Source organism: Gambusia affinis, linkage group LG04, assembly GCF_019740435.1.
Source record: "Gambusia affinis linkage group LG04, SWU_Gaff_1.0, whole genome shotgun sequence".
In the NCBI taxonomy this organism is placed as follows: Eukaryota; Metazoa; Chordata; class Actinopteri; order Cyprinodontiformes; family Poeciliidae; genus Gambusia; species Gambusia affinis.
Window position 1 is genome coordinate 24030836 of NC_057871.1, and position 18829 is coordinate 24049664.

General features: G+C 39.0%; 1 protein-coding gene across 3 annotated transcripts; it reads right to left on the reverse strand.

Moving 5' to 3' along the window:
• Positions 1-542: 542 nt before the first annotated feature.
• gne (glucosamine (UDP-N-acetyl)-2-epimerase/N-acetylmannosamine kinase) lies at positions 543-18740 on the reverse strand. Of its 3 annotated transcripts, none has more exons than XM_044114609.1 (14): positions 18576-18740; positions 12735-12809; positions 11574-11722; positions 11253-11499; positions 10952-11159; positions 9513-9665; positions 8201-8413; positions 6477-6564; positions 5906-6116; positions 5218-5347; positions 4888-5109; positions 3845-4027; positions 3643-3759; positions 543-2427 (listed from the first exon to the last, which is right to left on the reverse strand). In XM_044114609.1, the coding sequence occupies exons 2-14, from the start codon at positions 12789-12791 to the stop codon at positions 2192-2194; spliced, it is 2214 nt and encodes a 737-aa protein (XP_043970544.1). In that variant the 5' UTR covers positions 12792-12809; positions 18576-18740; the 3' UTR covers positions 543-2191. The 3 variants fall into 3 exon arrangements, with proteins under 3 accessions (XP_043970544.1, XP_043970543.1, XP_043970542.1); XM_044114608.1 differs by lacking the exon at positions 18576-18740 and adding an exon at positions 15262-15436; XM_044114607.1 differs by lacking the exon at positions 18576-18740 and adding an exon at positions 12902-12920.
• Positions 18741-18829: the final 89 nt, after the last annotated feature.

The window sequence follows — 18829 nt, forward strand, 5'->3', positions numbered from 1 at the left end:
TTTGCACTAGAAACTAGTCAACACATACTTGGTAAGAGGGGTACTTTTTGATTTTTACCATTTCTGGATGAGAGACAGAACACTACTTTAATCTGACCCCAGCAAATTCTAGGTTTGCCTTTACAAAATCACAAAGTATCCATTTGGAGCTTTACCCGTTCCTTCTGTAGCGCACAAGCTGACATTGTGACACCGTCCTTGCAACAAAACAGTTGTGTCCGGCTAAAGGACTGTGCCCCACTGTTTAATAATTAACTCCGATAGTCGCTTGAGATCTCAGGTGACAAGCAAACATTCACCTGCCTGTTGAAGTATGCAGCCAGGAGGAAAAAAAGGCTGGGTTTTACAACATGAGCATAACCTGAGCGAGCCTTAAAATCATGACGGTGGGCCAGAAAGTGTACAAATGCTACTAAGTTTTATAAATGATGCAGAAACAAGTTTTATTTTATATTATGAACTATATGAAAAAGTGGTCCTGAAACGGATCCTTGAGGGACACCGCTTTCTAACGCGAGACATAATTGAACACATAAAGACTCTTTAGTATCCAAAATGTTTTACTAATTGGACCAACAAAATCATTAAGCTTCCAGAAATATATTTTTAAGGTTTATACAGCACATAATGTACAACACAACATGTAGAAGTACATACAAACCTCATTATTTATCTTCAAAAGGCATCCTCCGAATATCTTCATAAGGTCAGTGGTAATGTAGAAAACACATTCTATCAGTACAGCCTCATGTGAAGTGCAGTCTAAATAAAATTCATAACATTAAACACAACAATAGATCGCATCGCCCCACCTGGAAGACAAGACAATAATAAATTATATAGAGAAACCTGACAAATTAAGCCGGTTTAACGGATTTAGGACATACAGCAGAATGCCTCAAGGCTTTGGTCACATCTGAGTTTTGTTCAAAAATAATAATTAACACCCAAATCTTAAGAGCTCCATTAAAGCTTTGTTTTACTGTAAGGAACTGTACTCTGCCTACTTCCCACCACCTGTATGTCAGTTCTTCTCCCACCCAAAACACATATAAGTACTTTTATTTTGCAGCCCAAATAGCACCAGAAACATTCAAACACAATAAAATGATGATAAAATTTGATCAGAACAAACAGTTTTTCACTGCAGTGAAAGAAATAAGGTCCACTTTGTCAAAACAAGACTAAAGTCAAGATTTAATACCAGAAAACAGTCAGGTAAAAGTGATCCACCGAGTTTGGGCTTACAGCAAAGACTACCGGCTTTAAACTGAAGCAAACTACCTCTACAACGAGGGAATATTTTGGGAATTGCAGCTCTTTAAAGTGGGAACGTCTGGGGATTACTTCAAGGGCGCTATTTGGGTTTGGAAAAGGTTTCTGAGAACTCGCAAGATCCTGTGATGGGAGAACAAAAATCTGAGCATATTGGGAAAAAGTCAAGTAAAAAAAAAACACATTCAAAAGCTAAGTGAATATTTTGATTCTCTAGAAAACAACATCCTCTTGAGTAATGGTTAGCAGACATGTCCTTTGCTCTGTTGTTCCCCTTCACCTATATTAGACAGATTCGCTACAATAATAAAATTGCCACTGACATATGGCACACAGAAATTTGGCTTAGAGACTTAAAAAGATTCGGTGGTTCCAGAGCATCTTTGTTTGGACTGATGGAGCCAAGAACTAGTACAGATCTGTTGGAAATAAAATTAAATAAAAGGCTTAGAGTGGTTTATAATCTGAACCATAGTGGAATCAGCTTAGACATAGTCATGCTGGTGATGTTAGCAGACGACATATAGATAAACTTTGTGGAACATGTAGTATTAGGTTTGCCTAAATTCACCAAAACACACAGGCAACTGGAAAATGCTTCATAGTTTAGATGGCAAGTGACAACAAAGATAAAAAAATAAACCCCACAATAATTTAGCTAGAAACCCCCCCCCCAGAATATTGTGCAATAAACTAGTTAGTCACCTCTCAAGTCCTCCCCAGTTTCAAACTTTAGTAATTAATATCAGTAAACAAGCAATCGATTTCTAGGGTTATTCTCCCAAAAACAGTTTCAATTAGGAAATTATTTATTACAATACAAGATTCAAGTCTTCACTACAAGTCCTTCGTCCTTTTATCAATGTTTACTTGATGTATTCTGGTAAAACATGGTCCAAGTGCATTTCCAGTTCTCTCAGTATGTCCTCCTTGTAGCGTAGTCCAACACCATGCTAGCAGCGCCGAGCAGGGCCGGTTCTTCCAGGTCGGACTTGACGACCTTGATGCTCTGGGCGGAGAACAGTGCTCTCTCCAATATGACCTGCTGCACCGGGGCCTGGTAGTAAGACGCCAGGACTCCGGACAAAATCACCAGGGATGGGTTGACTATGTGGAGGATGTTGACGATCCCTACGCCGAGCGCCAGGGACGCTGCGACAGGAAGAAGACACAACACGGTTGGATTTTCCTTCAAATTTTTCAGCTTTCTTCTTAATTCAAAGCAGAAATAAACCTTCAACTCGCTGATGGGAAAATTACCAAAGCTATTCGCAAGTGAAAAAAACGAGTGACCAGAGTTTACGACCAAAACACAGAGTTTGTGTGTTGTAAGTGAGAAAGCAGCAGCGTTCTGGGTCAGTTGACTGTTTTTTTTAGGCTGACTTGTGAATACACTGCTGCAGTGATCAATGTGTCTAAAGACAAACACATAGATGAGTTTCTCTAGATCTTGCTGGGACATTAGTACTTTAATCCTGGAAATGTTCTTCAGGTGGTAGAAGGCTGATTTTGTAATTGTCTTTATGTGTCTCTGAAGTTTCATGTCTTCACTAGTTTCTAGCTGACAACTGAAGCTGAGTTCCTCTTTACGTCTAAGGATGATAACTTCTGTTTGGTTTCTTTTCAGGTGGAGAAAGTTATGGCACATCTGCAATTTGTTCTAATCATCAATTCATGGCCTGGAAAGGTTCAGAGTCACCGAGTGACATTGTAATGTAGAGCAGTGTAGTAAAAAGTTAGTAAAAAGTAGTGACATTGTAATGTAGAGTAGTGTAGTAAAAAGTTAATTCATATTTATGTACAGTCCATCAATTACAGTCAAACCAAACACCTATGCATTCTTAAAGGGTAGAGCTTTATGCACAAAAAATACCACCTGCTGAAAGCTTGGGGTAATCTTTGCACATTAAGAAAAAATAAATAAATCCAACTAGCCACTAGTATATTTTCAAAGACTGAATGTAATCATTTTATAAGATATGTTTAGCTATGTTATGAAATATTGAACTTCAGAGAATGTTTTTTATTTACTTCTCAACGACTTGGTTGAAGGGGATGAGTCACTTTAATGTATTTAAAAATCAAAATCATCACGAAGGCTTCATTAGCTCACAACTTGAAGTTCTTTGATAACTGAAATGTTAAATAAAACAGTAAAACGTTTTTCTCTATAATTTTATCACTCCAATGGCTACAACTGCGATTATTATAGTGCACTGGTGTGTTTATAATCAGCGTCTTATTTTATTTTTAAAGTAAGATGCTTAAAAACAATTTCAGATGTCTTGATGCTTTTCATATTTTATGGTTTGCAGTTTAAACCAAAATTCTGCATATGTGATTGTGTGTCGGCGTCTGTGCTCCAACCTTTGTGCAGGACATCGTTGGCCTTGGAGTTGCCGTTACTGGCTGCGCTGATGAGGTGTGCGGCGGTGATCGGCTCGGCAAGCTTCACATCCATCCCGTCCATCTTCAGAAGCTCATCTGGAGAAAGGAAGCCCCAGCAGGTCACAACTTTTGAACAGTGCTGTCAAAAAGAAAATGAAATAGCAGACATGATGGCGCTCACCGTCGTGCAATCGCTTGGCCTCTCTCTGCAGGGCCATTCCGGACGCGAAGGCTTCGATGCAGCCCTGGCTGCCGCAGGAACACTCCGGGCCTTCCAGAGAAACCTTGATGTGACCCAGCTCAGCGGCGCAGAAGGTGCTGCCATGGATCAGCTCGGAGTTATGGATAATGCCTCCTCCAATACCTACAGAGGCAGAATATAAAATTTTTTTTAAGCTATCGGTGCACATGATACAACAATTCGAGTGATGAATTAGAATCATGGTTTCAATAGTTAAACTTGGTTAAAAAAATACCAAAAAAAAAACAAACAAAAAACAAAAACCATGAAAAGATTTCATAAATGCAACATAATTATATGAATTTTCAGTTTTTTAAAATGAATGTTTTTTTTTGTGTTTTTTTACATTTTAAATCTTAGGGGGAAAAAAATCAAGTCGTTACATGTAGAAATAAACATCCACCTCACTTCCAATAAGGTTTCTTAAAAAAACCTTAGTCAATTATGCTCAATTAACAGCAAAAACACAAAATCTTACCAAGTATTTTGGTCTAGTTTGTAGTGCAAATATCTTAGTAAACTTGAAATAAGACAAAACTAACCTACAAGCAACTTTTCAGCAAGAAATAGCAGTTTGTTAGAAGTAAATAATTCCTTCATACGGATTAAAACAAAGTACTAGTTTCACTCTCAGATTATCTCACTTACAACCAGACATTTTCTCCCATGTTTTAAATGACAAAAAAAAAAATCTGCCAGTGGAACTAGTACTTTTTAAAAATCCATATTGAGAGAATCATTGACTTACTTTTAAGTCAATAATTTTCAGCTATATTTTGTTGAGAATTTACTTGTAAGTCAGTTTTGTCTTATTTCAACAGAACTAAGATATTAGCATTAGAAACTAGACCAAAACTACACAGTAAGTTTTGTGTTCTTGCAGTGTTAGTGACGATTCTCAGTTTTGATGCCATAACAGTGGGTTAGTAGTAAATGTGACATAAAATTGAATGAGTGATTTTAGGCGATTCTCGCTTTCTCACCTGTTCCTGTGATGACTGTGACAAAGTTATCCACCCCCCTGCCGTGACCGAACTTCCTCTCGGCCAGCGCGGCGCAGTTGCCGTCGTTGTCGACCCAGACGGGCAGCCCCAGGGCATCCGAGATGGGGGTCCTCAGGTCCACTGAGGACCACTCCTGGATCAGCTTGGTGGAGTGAAGGATGATGCCTTCCTGCGGGTTCACACGGCCGCCAGTAGAAATTCCTAACGTGTACAAAAAAAAAAAAATAATAATAATTTTTTGAGATTCCCGTAGCTCAGCTTCACAGCCGTTTTCGGTCCAGCAGGGGGAGCAGCTGCACGTTTCCATACCAACGCCCAGGATCCTGCAGTTGAGGCGCACAGCATCTTGCACAGCATCTTTGCACATCTTTAATATCAAATGCATCCTGTGCTCGAAGGTCTTCGGATTAGACTCGGTGTATTTCTTTACTATGTTGCCCTGGACAAAGAGAGAAAGGGAAAAGAATGGGAACTATTGAACCAACAGTTTCATTTTCACAATATACAGTTAAAGATTCAGAAAGGTAATAAATCTACATGTTGTGTAAATCATTTATCACAATAAATTTCTTAGAACATTTGCATTTAACATTTGTTCAAAGCCTTAAATTTTTTTATGATGAGTTCCAATCATTTTATAGGTTTTCACTATAGAACCATAAAATATCATGACAAAACTTTCAGTCCATATCGCAGATTTAAGTTCACACGTTTTTTCTCTCCATGAAGTCTAAGCTCCATCTTAAAAAAATAATCATCATATTAATAAAACTGGAGAAACAACAGTGTGAAAATAATAATACAGCTGCAGTCTTTTCCCACCAGTTTTTCCTTCCACGCAACTTTCCAGGAACATGCTTTGCTACAGCACTCTGAACAGCAGCAGTTATTCTCATGACAATGCACTTTTTGAATTAACTTACTGAAATTAATAAAACTTTTCCATTAGATTTGTGAGCGTTATCAGTCTCTTTAGGTAATCGCGTCTTAGTCCTACCCGCATGCAGACGATGGCCACCCTCAGGTTGGTGCCGCCCAGGTCGACAGCCAGAGCGCTCTGTATTTCCAGGATGTGATCGATGTCCTGGGAGATGGTGTCTTTCACAGGAGGAAAGCAAAAGGTCTTCTGGAGCGGCTCTTTCAGGTCGATGCTACTCAGAAACTTCAGAATCCGGGGCACTGCATTGCCGTCACCGTAGATTTTAGAGCTGTAAATGAATGTTAACGTCATTACGTTTCTTAAAAACATACTTTTTTGATCAAATTACTTGATTAACTACAAGCTATGGTAACAAATGCACATGTTTATGTGTGTCATTTTTTAAATGACATGCAGGGACTATAATGACTGTTTCAAAGACAAATTTCTTTACAAGTTGCTAAACTGAGTAAATTTTTTGTTTTAAAAGAATTCAGTGAACTTAATTTTCAACCCCCTGTAGCAAAGGCCACACTAGATTGTCTTAAATGTGGTAAAACGTCAGGCTATCACGGTGTCTCTCTGTAAAAAGATGTGGCACAGTCAAGTGGAGCCCATCAGTCCGGTGGGAAACTCGGGAAGTACCTACCCTGGATATCGCTTTCCAAACTGAAGCTCCAAAGCGTGGTAGATCTTATTATGGGTGTCAGCGTCTCTGACATGTAAAACGTTTTCACCTGAAAGACAGAAATGTTGTTGCAGTTTTAAAGATAATCTCATGCTTAAAAAGACAAAACATGGAGGGGTTTATCAGTTAAATAAGGAAATGTAACTTGATTCTTTGTGAGTGAGGTGTTCTCTTAGCAAATTAACTACATGTTAACATCAACCCTTTGCTATGTTGACAAACTTGTTTAAAGCATTTGCTAATGTGTTACATAATGTGGAAAATATGGGTGTGTTGGAAATTTGTGGCACTTATGTTTAATGTTCTGTTTCTAAGGAGCCAGACTGTCTTATAATATATTAAGACAGTAATAGTTCATCATGCTTTTTCTATGGCCTGGCTCCTTTTTCATCTTTTATTTTGTCCATATCTTAACAATCATCAAACTAACAAAAATACAGCAGCAATTGAGTGTGCCAGAATTTATTAGCAGATAGTTTTTGGTTCAAAAATATTACTAGCAAGTAATAACTACATGATCCATCCATCCATTTTCTTCTGCTTATCCGGTGTCGGGTCGCGGGGCAGCAGCTTCAGAAGGGAGGCCCAGACGTCCCTCTCCCCAGCCACTTCTTCCAGCTCCTCAGGGGGAATCCCAAGGCGTTCCCAGGCCAGCCGAGAGACATAGTCCCTCCAGCGTGTCTTGGGTCTCCAACTCTCACCAGAAATGAGCCCAACTTACTGCCGGCGATGCGGACCAGACTCGGACACCGGTCATACAGGGACCTGACAGCCCGTATCAAGGAGCCCGGTACCCCATACTCCCGGAGAATCCCCCACAGGGCTCCCCGAGGGACACGGTCAAACGCCTTCTCCAAGTCCACTAAACACATGTAGACTGGTTGGGCGAACTCCCATGCACCCTCCAGGACCCTGCTGAGGGTGTAGAGCTGGTCCAGTGTTACACGACCAGGACGAAAACCACACTGCTCTTCCTGAATCTGAGGTTCGACGGACCCTCCTCTCCAGAACCCCCGAATAGACCTTGCCAGGGAGGCTTAAGAGTGTGACCCCCTGTAATTGGAGAACACCCTCCGGTCCCCCTTTCTGAACAGGGGGACCACCACCCCGGTCTGCCAATCCAGGAGAACTGCCCCCAATGTCTATGCGTTAACCAACACAACCCTACAACATCCAGAGCCTTAAGGAACTCCGGGCGGATCTCATCCACCCCCGGGGCCCTGCCACCGAGGAGCTTTTTGGCCACCTCGGTGACATCAACCCCAGAGATTGGAGAGCCCAACCCAGAGTCCCCAGGCTCAGCTTCCACAATGGAAGGCATGTTGGTGGGATTGAGGAGGTGTTCGAAGTATTCTGCCCACAACGTCATCACTACATGATAGTTTTTATAACATTTGATATTATCAAAATGATTATATTAATGCTACAACTTATTTGACCTTACTTTTCATTATTAATTGATAAGCTGCCTGTATAAAGAAAGATGATTTTACATACATTCTGGCTGAAGAGCAAAATAATTCTGATATATTTCACAAGTAGCAACTTGAGATCATATTCCTCTAACACTTCTGACTTTAATTAGTCTGTAAAAAAAAAAAAAAAGATGTATATACTTTTGTAAATCAAATGCATTCTTAGAGGTGTCACCATGACAACAGCTAACGAGAGCTAGTGAAACCTACCCGTTTCTCTGCCTGTTTGCCTTGTTCCCAGGTTGATGACCGGCGTGCCGAAGGCCCCGGCCTCCCGCACGCCGCAGCTGCTGTTTCCGATCATGCAGCCGGCGTGTGATACGAGCTGGATGAACTGCTCAAAGGGAATGTGCTTCACTGCCCGAAAGTTGGGGTGCTGCTCGATGCCCTTCTTTCGCATGACGCGCACCATCTCCTTACTTCCTGTTTAGGTGAGACGGATTTGCTTCAGTCGCAGCGACAAGTTTCCAATCAACTAACTGGAGGAATCTTGACGCATCATTTGGGTCCAGCAAACAAACCTTTGCGCTTCTCAGTAAATCAGAATATATTTCTGAAATTTGCCTTAAAATGTCAAACTTATTTCAAGCGCTCAACTCTGAGAATCCAAAATTCCTTTTCAAACTAAATTTGAATATTAATTAAGACATCAAAATCAATTGACAACATGCAAATGGAGAAGAAGCAAGGAAAGGTCACTACTAAAGATGCTAGCGGTAGAGGAAGTTGTTTCTGAGGGTCTTAATAGAAAGTTCAGAGGAAGGAAAAAATAAAAAATATTGCTAAAAAGATGCTCTTCCTCCATGTCAGACATAGTAATTCATGCAAAAGTAAACTAGACCAAGTACTGTGTGTACATACTGCACACTACAAAAACAAAACTGTACCAGGTAATTTTGGTGCAATATCTCAATACACTTGAAATAAGACAAAACTAACTTGTAAAGAAATATTCAGCAAGACGGAGTTTGCTTTAAGTCAATAATCCTTTGATATTGAAGAAAAAGTACTAGGTCCATTGTCAGATTATTTCACTTATAACAAGACATTTTTTGCCATGTTATTAGTGAAATAATATGCCAATAGAACAAATATTTTTTCATCTATGTTAAGAAATTGACTTAAAACTCGGATATCTTGCTGAAAAGTTACTTTTAAGTTAGTTTTTTTCTCATTTCAAGTGTATTGAGATATTTTCACTCAAAACTAGACCAAAAACACTAAGTAACATTTAATGTTTTGCAGTGCAGTCTACCCTGACATACTTCTTAAGTAAGTAAAACATAATTTTTTATTGATTTCATGCAATATTGTAATTTTCCCCCCCAAAAAAATCATTGGTGCATTTTTATTCACGGCAAAAAAGTCATTAAATGAACAAAACTAAACATTTAAAATATACATCCTTGTATGATTAATCAATCTAAATGTGTGTTTCATTTAATGAATTAAATGCTCACAATAAATCAACTTTTTGATTATATTCTAATACGTAATTCATAGAAAGACATATGTAACTAACCGGCATCGATATTAGGGAAGAGGATGAGCGTCCTCTTGTTGAAGGAGATCAGTGCGTCCAGCATCAGTCCATAGATTTTAATGGAGTGCTGGATGTCTGTGGTGACGGGGTGCTGCAGCGCCACAATGTAGTCATTATCCTTCACTTTGTCGCCTGCAAAGCCATCAGAAAACATCAAATTTCTTCTGTAAACTGAAGTAAATTCAAACCTGCACAATATATATTTTTTTTATGTGAAAACATAAACCTGCAAGGTAATCTGACAAAAAGGGTTTTTTCCCCACTTTGAGAAATCTCAATCTTAGCTTTATACCCTCAACTTTAAAATCCTTCTATAAAATGTATTGCGAAGAGTTTAACTTCATTTGATTTTATGGCCTTAATTGGCCCCGCCTGCGTGTTTGCTTTCAGTCGTAGGCCTTTAGCGTCTTGTTAAACTATGACAAACGTAGTCCGACATTCTTGATCCTTATCTTGGTTTGGGAGAGCAGACTAATTTCCACAATAAAGGGCACGCTCTGCCACGTTTGTTATGTTTTTTTTTTTTATTGTTAAAGTAAAACTGTTTGATCTCCTTGAATTTCTGCTGTGTTTTAACTACTGTGGCCACACCTGCAGAATCCTTTGTAACTAGCATTATGCTAACCTGACTCTGCAGACTGCTGTTCCAATCAGCTCTGATGGTCCTCCTTCAGAAAAGACTCTTCAATAACTTTCAAAGGCAGCCTATTCTCTCTGATTGTAGTCAACTGTATTGCCACAGCAGAAACTACATGTTTCTTTTTACATGTTCGTAAAAAATGCTAATGCTAACGGTTTCCAAGAACAAGACACTACTTGTTCTTGGAAACCGTTAGCAAAAATGCTAATGCTAACGGTTTCCAAGAACAAGACACTACTTGTTCTTGGAAACCGTTAGCATTAGCATTTTTTACAAACATGCAAAATTTGGATTATATCCCCAACTCCAACATCACTCAAACTATCTTTCTAAGTAGACGAACAAACAGATTTAAAGAGGTGCAGCAAAAGCAAATGAGGTTGACAAGCAGTTTGCCAATTCTGCTTGAATATTGGACTGTTAGTATGTCATGTCATACAGCAGCGGTCTTCAGTCAGAGGTGTCTTTGGATTTGTTGCAAAACTGACTGCTACTGGAGAGCAAATGAGTTGTGACATTTAATAATTTAATTTTCTTTTGGGATAATTAATATATTTTTTTGAATTCAACAAAAATGGAAAGTTGCCTGTTAGGAGTGGCAGGAGTTCTTTTGAGAAAATGATGTAGCCTTACATATAAAAAAAAATAAATAAAAAATCTATGCAAGACCAGAGGGCTTCAATATGTAAAAAGAAAAAAGCATTTTTGCAAATACATTAAAAAAGATATAGAAATCGAATAAACATTATTTGATTGGACCAAATTAATCTGTGCACACCTAGCCAGCTTTTGATGATATCCACGTAGTCGTCCCGGTGATAAGTCGACAGCAGCTTGTCGTATGAAGGGCATCCGGCCAGCAGGATGCGCGAGTGGTCCTCACACATGGCGATGAGGTGCTGCTCTGCCATGCGCGTGCAGCAGGCATGATAATGCGCCAGCTTACTGATCGCGTGTCGGATTGAGTCGTCGATAGTGCCGCTAACCTGTACAGGGGTTGAAGGAGATGGAAAAGAGAATACATAGTTTTTAATTTTCAGAACAAACACTTTATCGTGTTAAATACGGCGTCCTCTTACCTCGCCTCCCTCCAAATGAAGTATCCGAATATTCATCAGTGCGGCAGCAGTTGCCAGAGCGAGCGCGTCAAAACGGTCGCCGTGGACGACCAGGATGTCGGGGCGGAGCCTCTGCAGGACGTCGGGGAGCTTCACCAGGGCCAGCCCGACGCTCTCCACCATGGCCGCTTCGTCTTCTCCTCGCACGATGGTGTGGAGTTTGGAGCCGATGTCGAAGTCATCCTGCTCTATCATGCGGAACGTGTTTCTAGGGAGACGGCGGAGAACGTTAAAACCTTGACGACCATGAAGAATGGATGGAAAGTTGTTCCAGGTTCTCACCCGTAATCGTCGATGAGGTGGGAACCAAGAACCACGACTTCCAGTTCAAACTCTTCAGGGTGGGATTTGAGCCCAAACATGATGGGAGCTAACTTGGAGTAGTCGGCTCTGTTGCATGTTGCCACACACACTTTCAATCTCTTCTTGTTCTGCAGAAAAAAATGACAGAGCCACCGTTACTTCGTACTTACAGGGTTCTTACACGTTTCACACAGTGAATTCAAGCATTTTCAAGGTAATTTTTCAAACTTTTCCAGCACCAGATTGGAGATAAAAACAATACAAGTGAACTAAAAAAAACAGAAAGACAACTTCAATCCTTGTTTTCTTCTAAAAAAGATTGAAATGACAGAAAATATCTCTAAAAAATAGACTTTATTCAAATCATTCTTTGAGTTGACCTGAATTCAAAGTCGAGATGCACAGATTCTCTAAACACGCTTGTCAAACTAACACAATGGTCGTTCTTGAGTGGGCCTGACATCGCTCTGAACTATGACGTCCCCAAAGCGTGCATATATGACAAAAAACATCCTGGTTTTCTAAAAATTCAATCTTCAAAAACAGAAAATTTGATAAATGGAGAAAAACTATTTATTGTCCAGAACTAGTGAATCGCAGAAGAAAACCTCTAGTCAAAGTATGGACATGAAATGAACATGTGAATGTGTGAGTTCACTCAGTCAGAGGGCTGACTATGAATGCATAGCACACTTTTCAGATTCTTATTTGTGGGAAATCATGATAATCATGCATATTTCTCTCCAGATCTACCATTAAAATTAGGCTTGCACCGATTGCAGTTTTCTAGCCGATCGCTGATTATAGATTTTTTTAAAAAGCTCAACATGCCGATTTTGATTTTGGCCGATTCCAATTTTTTTGTCTGAAAGACAAAAAACCTTTTGTCTTTGCCAAGCTAGATAAGATCGGTGGATATGTAAAAATCGGCCTATCACCCAAAATTAAGGAAATCAGCACCGATAAATTGGCTGGTCGATAAATTGGTGCACCACTATTAAAAATCCAATTAAAATACATCGTTTTTTTTTGTTTTGTTTTTTTTTTATGAGAAAAAAAATGCAGAAAATACAAAGGGGTATTTTTGAATTTGCCACAATTAGCCAACTCCCTTCATCCAGTTAGGCAGAAGCGTCCCACCTGGTACAGGTTTTCTTCAGTCTTTTCCCGGTCCATCTTCTCTCTGCTTCTTTGCATTCTCAGATAGTACAGCTCCTAGAAGACAAAGCCCAGAAGGTTAGATGATGATCCTCCAGGTTAAGATTTCTGCTAAAGCAGGTTAATCATTGTAGACCTATCATACTCACCTGAGCCTTCCATGTATTTAGAGTCTGAAGCATGAAAATACAACAAAACTGCACTATAAGAGCAATTGACACATACATGAAACATGCCAAGAAGCTTTATCGTCTGCTCAAGCCTCAACTTCACTAATGAAAAATAATTACACATTATTTTATTCTATTTCAGAGATATATCGAGTGTTTTTGACTGCTAGTAGTTTGTTGGATCATCATTGCTTTTTGTGTTTTTCTAAGGAAAGTGTTTGACTTTTTTTTTTCCACTGTTGTCATTTGCGTTAATCCCCGGCTGACCTCAGAGTTGTTCCATGACTCTGAGGTCATGGAACAACTCCACAAACCAGTGGAGAAACTGGTTTGTTTCTCCACACCCAGAAAGCCACGTCATTCAAAGTCTCTTTCAATACGTCTGATGCTCCCACTGGCACATTCTTCAGATTCTGTGTAGGATAACAATTTAAAGTAGCAAAACAATAAATAAATAAATAAAAAACGATAAGTTATGAGTTATGCTGCTGAAAAATAAAAAAGTGTTCCTCAGAACCTTGTACTGGTCATAAGAGTTAAGTTGGTTATCTTCCAGCCCTGAGTTCTTCAATAAACAGGGCTTTCAGATTTGGTATTTGATCCCGCTCTGAAATCCAGCTCTACTTCTCAGTAGGGAGCCCTACTGAGACTTCAGCAGTCAAAACACAAAGTAACGGTTCTTAGCAAAACTCACTCACCCGCATCGATTGGAGTTTTTGGGCCGATTACCGACCAATTCTGACTTTGGCCGTCACCAAATTTTGGACTGAAACAATTAATTGTGATGAACTGATTATTGAAATAATCGTCAACTTATTTAGAAACGAACTGTAGAAATCAATATATAATTTGCATTTAAGATAGAAAATAATCTTTGTAAATATCTATATATCGCCCGGTTCAAATTCTGTAATAATTTTAAATAGCACCTTTTGCTGTCCAATTATTAAATGGTTAATCAAAACATAAGTTCTACACTGTACTGAAGATAAGTCAAGCAGAAAAACCTGAGTTTTTCACATGTTGATATTAGAAGTATTCTTTTAGCTGCAGATGCATCTACTGCCAAACATAATCTGTTACTGAGTTTTAAGCAATAAAATGTTTATTTAATTAAAAAAGAAACCTCTTTTAATGTATATATAAAATTATATAAAAAGGCTTAGAAGATAAATCTGAAAAATGTGCCAATTTTTTATCTGCTCAATCATCAGAATAGAATAATATTTGTTAGTTGCAGCCCTGTATATGATGCTGCTTATCAGCCAAAGCAGCGGTATTAATATGGGCCCAAATTTTCAAATTGGTGCATCCCACTTTTGCACCAGAATAAATGGAAACGGAGTGCAATACAAAGTATTTCCTGTGATTGTGTTTTGGAAACAGTTATTTTTAATGGGGAGTACTGGAAAGTAGCATTTGCAGCTATAATCTGGGACAGTACATCTCTCCATCACTGGTTAATAATGTACATTTTACACTGTCCAATAAATAAAAATCCATTGATAACCTTCTATGTCACGGTTTAGGTACAGAATTACAAGCTGGTTAGTTTAGATAATTGAAACAGAAAGGCTTTATCAGAACCAATCAATAGCCTCCTAAATTATTTCCTGCTGCTTTAGAGAAAAATCATGACCAGATATTTGTCAGTACATTTTCATAATTAGCTCACATTTAGTGATGCCCAAGCAGTTCTACACAGGACAGTTTTAAAGCTAATTTATTAGAACATGGAAAAGCCACCTAAATAAACGACGTTTGATTTAATTAAGTTAAAATGTACCTTGTGAAAAAAAGCCCTGGTGATTTAAGGAGCAGCTCTGTCACCAGAAATCCTAACTAAAGACATTTCAACAGCACAAAAGTCAACTAAATAACTCCCCAGGGCAAAACTATTCATGTCTGACATTTCTGCACACAAACCAATTGCAACATCTGAATTCTTGAAGCATTTTCAGCTGTCGCTCTGTGAAAAACAGAGCAGTTTCTTCTAGGCATTTTCGCCACTCTGTTGGACGTCACTGTGACGACATAATTTTTTTACTTTGAAACACGAAGAACCGTTTTCATTCTTGAACCTCAGAAAGTTCAGAAGTCGCTGTGCAGGAGCATCACAAGACAACATCAGCAGCCGACGGTGTGACATGGGGGCAGGGATGCACGAAGGAAGCAAGCGATGACACAGCAGCCGAAGCAGACGTACACGCCACAGATACGAACACGCAAACGGGCAAAAGTGAGAGTGAGGAAGCTTAAAAAAAGAACCTCAACATAAATAAAATAAAAGAGGATCCATGAATGGGTAAAAAAAAAAAAAAAAAGGCTGTCTGACTCACATGAGGGTTTCTGGTCAAAGCATCGGGCTGCTTTTCCATCTTCCACATGTGCTGATTAGGAGCTAAAAATCCCCTCTAGGTTTCTTTTTTTCTATTCAATCCTCTGTTGTTGTTTTTTTTTTTATCCCAATATTAAGCAGCAGAGGGAGAGCATGAACCAACCAGCAAACACATGAGGAGAAAGAAAGGGAGAAAGGTTTGGTGCCAGAGACATGGAGACCAAAGGGGGGAGGGCTGCGTGTGGCCAAGGCGGGGCAACGGCTCGAGCCGCGGCTCGTGATTGGACGAGCGCGAGGAAGAAGAACCAACAGCACGCGTTGCAGGCAGACAGGAAAGTGGAAAAAAACAGTCCCTCCTCTTTCATTCATCTAAATTAAAACCTTAGATTTCGGGTTGTTTGTTAATCCAATTCCACAGACAGTAACTATCTTCCATTAAAACCATTCTGATTTTAAATGAGCAATAAATACCCAAAACAAAATGATTGTGATGCGATTCAGATCCTCCCCAAACATGATGAACTGATTAGGGAGATCACAGCTGACGACGTGTCACTCCATGTGTGGCATGAGGGAACGCCGTCAGCTCTGCAAACGAAGCTGAGCAAACTGTTGATACGGTAGCGACATCCTGGTCTAAATCCCCCTGAAAAAAGTAGTTACTGTGATATCAAAGTACACAAAAGAGTCGCTTCCAAGTCAAGCTACTTCGACGAAGCAAAAAAGGCAAACAAAGCCATGGGGCATGAACTGTGCACCCATCAGTGTTCTGGCATTTTCCACAGCATTACTGGGAAACCTACAATTGTTTTTCACCTCATCCAGGCTGTTTTATATTCTTCTTCTTCTTTTAACTTTGCATCTTTTCACACCACTACAGACCTTTGGAAGTGGTACAAGATCTTCATAACCCTGGCAGAATGAGATTGTTGGTCTTTCAACCAAGAAATTTGAGATGGGCCTCAAGTCTGAGTTTGGAGGGTCTCTGTCCCATCACCCTCATCTTTATCCTGAATATCAGGACTCCAAAATATTATTTTATTTCCAGTAACGGGAAATGTGTTGGCACAACTGAAATATTACATTAAATTAGAAGTGATGCAACTTTTTCCAGTTCCGATACGATACTGAAATTTCAGCTTTCAGCACAGGTCGATACCGATATTGACCCAATACAATTTCAGCAAAAATCATACGGATTTCAGTCCGATTTTAGTTATTCTCGTCCAAGATCAATTTACAGCTGTACGCGCTGCATCACTAACTCTCTCAAGACCAGAATGAGAGTTCTCAAAACATTCCCAACTTCAGCCTTGATCCAAAGTTAACACTACCTGCAGAGTCATAATACACCAGGTCTTGTTCTGTTGGGGTTTCTCATGTATCCTGAAGGAACAGAGAGTCTGTCAGTAGAAGGAATGTATTATGTCTGGCTGTGTATAGAAAACAAGATGAGAGGTTATGTTTAAAGACTGCGATGGAGGAGTGTACCTCCAGGTAGTCCAAGACTGTAACACAAACCATTTAAGACAAAACACACCAATGAAAAGTGCTGTGTAATATGGGGAAATTGTAAAGACAGAGAGATTTATTAATTTTACTTTTTGGTTTTTAAAAAAATAGATTTTAATGCATTGTTCTGTATTAAAAACACACCAGGATTTCAATCACAAAAAAATAAAAAATAAATATTTTTGTTATTTATAGCTACCTGTAGCTAATTTTACAGGACAAATTGATATACGTGACAGTGAAATAGGAAAAATCTTTATGTAGCGTCAGGATTTAAATTTTTCTAATTTTAAGAGCTGTGATAGATTAATGGAGCCGCCTACAAAGCTACAGACAAATAATTTACTTTTGATAAGTTGGACATGCAAAAAAAAATAAATAAATAAAAACCGGCTGATTAGCATCAATTAAGCAGAACATATAACAAACAGCAATTTACATGAAAAAAAAAGTGTTTGGAGTTTGTTGGTAGCTATTTCCAAAAATGTTGCTTAATAGAAGGAAGTTTTTTTTTGTTTTTTTTTATAACATAAAAAAGGCCCTTGAACTGCCTCCTTTTACAACCTATAGATCTGATTTAATACAGGATATGTGGTATTTAAAAACACAGCTAAGTTTTTTGTGTTTCCAAGTTTGTCATAGAAAGTCTACAAATCTTGACTGGAGAGTGTTCTTTCAAAACTTATTACCAATTAGGCATAGTTTATTTTGATTACGTCATTGAAACCTGAATAAAGAACTACACACTGCGCTGCAACTTATATGGATAATTTTGATGACTTGACCCTTAAAGAGTGTAATCTTTTCTGCCATCGTCTGCTGGGTCAGCATCAGAACCACTGACTTAAAAAGCCTCAACAACCTGATAAAGGAAGCTGGTTCTGTTGTGGTGGGGACTTATCATAAAATCAAGAAAATAACAGACACCCTCAAGATTCCTCTTCTCAAGTCAGAGGCTTCTTCAGAACTGCTGTAATGCAGACTGCTACAGAAGATCCTTCCTGCTCACCTCCATCGGCACTGAACTTAATCTAAGTGAATCTATGGATGCATCAAAACACTTTGTCTTTGAACAAGTAATTTCCCTACTACATCAATTCACTCTATCAGATTATTTGTTTTAATAGATCAAATCAATAAACAGAGTATTTTATGCTGACACCACTTTAGGTGTTAATTAAATCAATCCACTTTCGAAGCTACTCTACTTTTTAAAATTTCACCAGTAATAAGTATTTTATTTAGAAGTAGATGTGTGTAATAATCCAGTTAAAAACTTGAACGTCTTTCTGCTGTTCCTGTACCTTCACACCTACTGTTAACTTCTAATGCCATCTATTGTTCCTCCATAAGAAGACCACACTTAGGGGGTAACTCCGGGTTGCAATTTCACCCACTGCTAAAACCTAACACTAAATCAAGTCAAGAATTTCCTGAAACGATTTCTCTTTACCCAACAGATAAATTCTTGTTTTCTCACTTTCTTGTTTGGCTGATTTTGCCGCAACCACTTCGGTAGTTAAGATGAAAGAGCTACGCTATCAATGGCGTTAAGCTATTATCATGTTTGAGGAGTAAACAAAAGATGACCACGTCCGCGAAATTAAACCTTTTACAGTCTAACCACTCCTCCTGTGACGGACACGTTGGCCAAAAACCACCTTCACTCACTGACTGGATGTTTCGCAACGGCCTGTGCTTAGCTTATGCTAGCCAGAGTCCACATAAGTTTGTTAAAGTTTCGATGATTTTGGGATACATGGTGTTGTGCGCCAGCGTAGTTTCAAATGTAATGAGGTTTACCTTAAACTAGAGGCGTTGTGAGTACTTCAGGTTGAAGTCATCGATTGTTAGGTTCACTCGGTCCTCTGCGGCGAGTTTTCAGATAATAATAACGAACATGAACATGCTGCAGTGGTACAGTGGTCGGGAAGGTTTTCTGTTAATTCCCCGAACAATTCTCTGAGCTAAACCGGATATTCGAGGTGTGAGCTTTCAAAAATAAAAGCCCCCTGACTAGGCGTTTTCTTTGTATCTGCCGGTAAAAAAAGCAAACC